Below are 5,114 nucleotides of genomic sequence, written 5' to 3'. Positions count from 1 at the left end.
TTTCTTGTAGTAGTGTTTTGTAGTTTTCTTTGTATAGGTCCTTTGTTTCTCTGGTTACATTTATTCCTAGATATTTCATCCTTTGCTTGGCTATTGTAAATGGTATTGCTTTTCTAACTATTAACTTTTTTTTTAACGTTTTATTGTGATTATTGTGAATCATGTAATAGTTTTCATGGGAGAACATTAGCTTTACAATAATCCTATTGTATATTGTTTCCTTGCCATGGTTACAATCCCTTCCATGCATCATCAACCAACCAAAGGGTATACACCGCACACCTGCCCCCTGGTTGTCAGCACATAGACCCTCTCCCTCTCTGGGTCTAGAGTCCCTAGCTGCTCCACCTCTCCACGTCTTCATCTCTGCCTCCATCTCTGGCATCACTGTTTCTCTGGGTGGGGTCTTGCACTCCGCTCTTCTCCCTTGATGGTCCCAGGGACCTCCGTTCCTGGACTGCAAAGTCAATCACTACCCTCCTTTTGCTACAAAACGTCTACCTTTGTATTTCCAACCCTCACAGTCAGTCCTGATAACAATTATTCACTGTTGTACCACAAGAGACCTATCTGCATCTCCTTTCATCAGCCCTGCCTAGACAGAATGGATACTACTCAGGGGAGATTCTACCTTCCACCATGCCCTCTGGATCTAGGCTCCCTCTTGAAAGCTTGTAAGCCAGACGCTTCTTGCCTTTTAGCCCCCTCATTTTGGGTAGCCAATGTCCAAGGTGCCCATTTGGGTTATTAACTCTTAATATCTATTTTTCCTCTTGTTACTGTGAATTGGGTGCAAGTTTACAAAGCAATTTTCCATTAAACAATTTAGTCACATTGTTGTCATTTTTGCAATCCCAGCAATGTAACATAACTTGCCCCATTCTTCCCTGTTTCTCACTTCCATTCCACCTTTCTTGAGACTTCCTGCACTCTGAACTTTGTCCTTGGCAAATGCTGAGCTTTGGGAACAAAAAGGAGTCTAAAGGGGGCAATATCAGGTGGATGAGTTAAGGTTTCCAAGCAAGATTCTCATAGGATAGCCCTTGCTACCCTTGAAGAATGAGCAGGTGCATTGTTGTGATGCAAAAAGATTCCTCAGTGCAATTTTCCTAGCCTTTTTCTCACCAGTGCAGTTTTCAATTTTCTTAAAACTTTTCCTAATAAACTACTATGATTATCCTGTGTCCTTTGAGAAAATCAATCAAAATTACTCCTTTGTGGTCCTCAAAAAAGTCACAACTTTCTAATCTGACCTCTCTACTTTGAATTTAACTGGCCTGGAAGATCCCGTTGGGAGCCACTGTTTTGACTGGATGCTTTCCAAAAGCACCCTAACAAACTAAGGTAAGTGTATTGCTGAACTTGTCTGCCACCACTAACTGATCAGACATATTTAAACATGTTTTGCTTGGAATAAACCTGTGCATGTATGAACCCTAGTAGCAATACTTTTTACTTACCATATGATATGTCAGATGATTCTTCAAAGGAAGATTATACAAAAAGAGCATGTGAGTATAAAATGAAATACTCCCCCATTTCTTTCCAATTACAAAAAAGTTAGGATATACGGTTTGGTATCATTCTGCTCTAACTGTATTGCAGGAGGAAGTCTAACGGGAGCTGTATTTAATCCAGCTTTGGCGCTTTCACTACATTTCCAGTGTTTTGATGAAGCATTCTCACAACTTTTTATAGTATATTGTTTGGCTCCTTCTTTAGGTAAGCATATTTGTATATAATATTTTTGAAAGGCTTGGATCTTAAAATATGGTATGGATTACCACTGTAGCATATCAATTTCCAAAGGCAGAGTGGGCACAAAAAAGATAGCTAACATGTCTGAACATTTCATTTGACATGATGGTTGGTGGCTGCGTGCTGTGGAGTCAGTTCTACTCATAGCGACCCCGGTACAGGGTTTACAAGGCTGTAAATCTTTACGGGAGCAGAAAGCCTCATCTTTCTCCCATAGAACAGCTGGTAGTTTCAAACGGCTGACCTTGCGGTTTGCAGCCCAATTTGTAACCACTACACTACCAGAGCTCCTTTTTATTTGACATAGTATCCTTTAAAATGGTTTTTCCTTAAAATAAATAAAATTATCCTATTAAGGATGGTTGAAACATAAAGATGACAAAAATGAAGAGTAATTTCTTCCATTAAAATTTTTTTTCTTGCAAAAGGAATTTGTAAACCAAGAGAAAATATAATTTAGTTTGACATATTTTACAGAAGAGCATCTTACAAAATAATATTTATTTTTTTTCCATACTTACAATTATGGGGTTTATTAGGAAAGTTAGTAGACTACAGTTCAGGGTCAGAAATGCTGTCAGGAAAGCCTATCCCCAGCCACACCTGTAGGCAGGCCTCTTTCTGGTCCTTTGGCCTTGGGCTGGCCTTTGACCTGCCAGGGCAATGTTACAAAACTCTTTTTGGGCTGCTGATAAGTGACCAAAGGACACTGTACTCTGCTATAAGCCTTTGCCTTAAGGCACTCCATGGGTCAGCAAACATAGCTCCCAATTAAGTACCTGGAGGAACCCCACTCTGAAATAACTTGCTTCCTGCCTAAAGGCAATAATGTATACTTTTAATAAGTGTAGTTTAAAAATTATCTAAAAAATTCCATTTCTGCTATTTCTATCTGGATCAAATATATTAAACTCTACTATAAAAGATGAGTCAAATAGCAATAAAAAATAACTGTAATCATAAGTGTATCTTTAGTTATATAAATGATCAGCATTTCTTCATTTTCTCATCACCTAGTTTAATATAATATATTAATAACAATATAAATTATTATGAAGATGCCTGACCCTGTTAGTTCACTCTTTTTGTCTAATTAGCATTTTATTTCTCATTGGTTTCTTTTTTTCTTTCCTGTCTTCTAACATCTTTTTGTTTTGTTTTCAAAAAAGGTACACATAGAAGGGAACATGGGGACAAATGTGAATATTCATTACTTTTATCTTTCTATTCAGCTCCTATTCCTTTATCATTCAAAAATCTATCAATACTACTAACTATAAGGCTATACGGAGTCTTGGGGTGGCGCTGTAGGCTCACCACTGGACTGCTAACCACAACTTTGGTGATTCAAACCCACCCTTAGCTTCTTGGGTCAGAACTGACTCAATGGCACTTAACAACATCATACTAAATACTAAGAAATCCTGGATTTAAAAAAGGTAGTAGTGGCAGCTGTTTTTCTAATTCTGTAGCTTGCTAGTATTTTCCAGTAAAAACTTACTTAAAGAAAAAGATTTCTCTATTTTTCATTTAAAAACAAGTTAAAAGGGTCATTGAAAATAAATTAGGCAGGTCTACTGATAGTTTTTATATGGAAAAACTCCTTCAGTATATCATATTTGGAACCAGCATTACAGTATATAATTTGTGCTTCAACCACAATTTTTATTTTGTTTCCTTTTCCTTTAATTACATCCTTCTCCAAAAAAAAGTTATTGATACAGGATCACAAATACTAATGGCAATAATATTTGTCTTAGGCTGGGTTTTTTAGAGAAGCAAAATCAGTGAAATATATATATGTAAAATTATAGACAGAAGTGTATTATTAAGAAAATAGTTTAAAATTGCGGAGTCCGAGGTCCATAGCAGAAGAGAGAGAGGCCCTTCCTTCATCCATTATATTGGGAGCAGGCCACTTGCCCAAGGAAGCATCCTTTCAACTGATTGACTGCCCATAGCTTCCACCATAGAGCTAACTGTACCTGTATCAGATCTCATTATCATGGGACTAAGCACTTCCCAAAGGAGCTCTGGTAGCATAGTGGCTACGAATCGGGTTGCTAACCTCAAGGTTGGCAGTTCAAAACTACCAGCTGTTCCACAGGAGAAAGATGATGCTTTCTGCTCCCGTAAAGATTTACAACCTCGGAAACCCTGTACAGGGTCACTATGAGTCAGAACCAACTTGATGGTACTTAACAACAAGCACTTCCCAACTGCCAAACCTCTGGAAATCCTGGCCTAGTCCAGTTAACACAAAACCCTAACCATTACAACATTGTAGCTAAAAGTCCAGCAGGTATGGTAAAATAAGAGATTATAAAAACACTGGCAGCAAGGTATCAACAATGCATGGTTGTAGCATGTTCAGGTGAAACCACATGATTTGAAGAAGGGTCATTGTAATTGGATAATAACGGTTTTGACTGAGTATATTGGAAGGTTCAAAAATAAATTAGCAGAGAACAAACAAGATGACGGATCAGGTAGACGTGCAGTAAAGGAGCTCCGCCAGCAACAACACAGAATACCCGACCAAGCAGGCTCAGGGGATGGTCCCAGAACTATGAACCACATATAAAGGAATATTTAGAAGGTTGGAAGGCTTATGGCTGGGGGAATTTGTGGCAAAAGCAAGAAATCCATTGCTTTCTAATTCGAGACACTTAGCTGCTCCGGGAGCCATCATCTTGGGTGAGACCAAGAGGGGGTGTGGAGGGAGGATCTGAATGGCCACAGATGCCTGGCAGAACCTCAGAGATAAAGGTGTGGACATTCTTCTCTTTTGGTAGCTGTTCATTGGTCCCTTGTCTGTGCACCTCCATTTGGGTGACTGTAGGGGTGCCGGAGCTAGTGGGCACCCCAGCCCCACCCTCTGAGGGCTCTACTATGCAAACACACAGAGCTCCTTGAAATTTAAAGAGACAGTTTCCAATTAAAGCCAAATGGCCACAGCCAACCCTGAACTGTTTCCCCCTAGAAAAAAGGCCTGAACGGGGATTGTGGAGTGGGACAAGCACACAAAAAAGGAAATAGACCAAAAATTAAATCCTAAGTTACATCAAAATAACCAACAGTGGCATCTTGGAATTTCTCAAAAAGAAGAGTGAAAAGGGAAGCCCATTTCCTGATCATATCTACCTGGAGGCAATCAGAAAGCATAAAAAAATACCAAAATACATACCCAGCTGAGTATTAAGGCCACAGATAACCTCTGAAGATGCCCAAAAAACAGAAGCAGATGACCATACCTGCACATGTCCAGAAACAAGATAAAGTGACTGAGGCAAATAAGCTGGAAGTAGACCTACACTCTATACTGGAAGATGGGCAGGCTTTGGAAATGCCTGAGA

General features: G+C 39.2%; 1 protein-coding gene across 1 annotated transcript in view; it reads left to right on the top strand.

Annotated features, from left to right (window-relative positions):
* The window catches only part of AQP11 (aquaporin 11), a 36,112-nt gene that overhangs the window by 29,703 nt on the left and 1,295 nt on the right, over positions 1–5,114 (top strand). The window contains exon 2 of the mRNA XM_006864995.1: positions 1,606–1,722. Within this exon, the coding sequence (XP_006865057.1) occupies positions 1,606–1,722 (117 nt within the window). The remainder of the gene's footprint in view (positions 1–1,605; positions 1,723–5,114) is intronic.

The sequence above is a fragment of the Chrysochloris asiatica genome, unplaced genomic scaffold (assembly GCF_000296735.1).
Source record: "Chrysochloris asiatica unplaced genomic scaffold, ChrAsi1.0 scaffold00074, whole genome shotgun sequence".
In the NCBI taxonomy this organism is placed as follows: domain Eukaryota; kingdom Metazoa; phylum Chordata; class Mammalia; order Afrosoricida; family Chrysochloridae; genus Chrysochloris; species Chrysochloris asiatica.
This window is presented reverse-complemented; position numbering and strand designations above follow the sequence as displayed.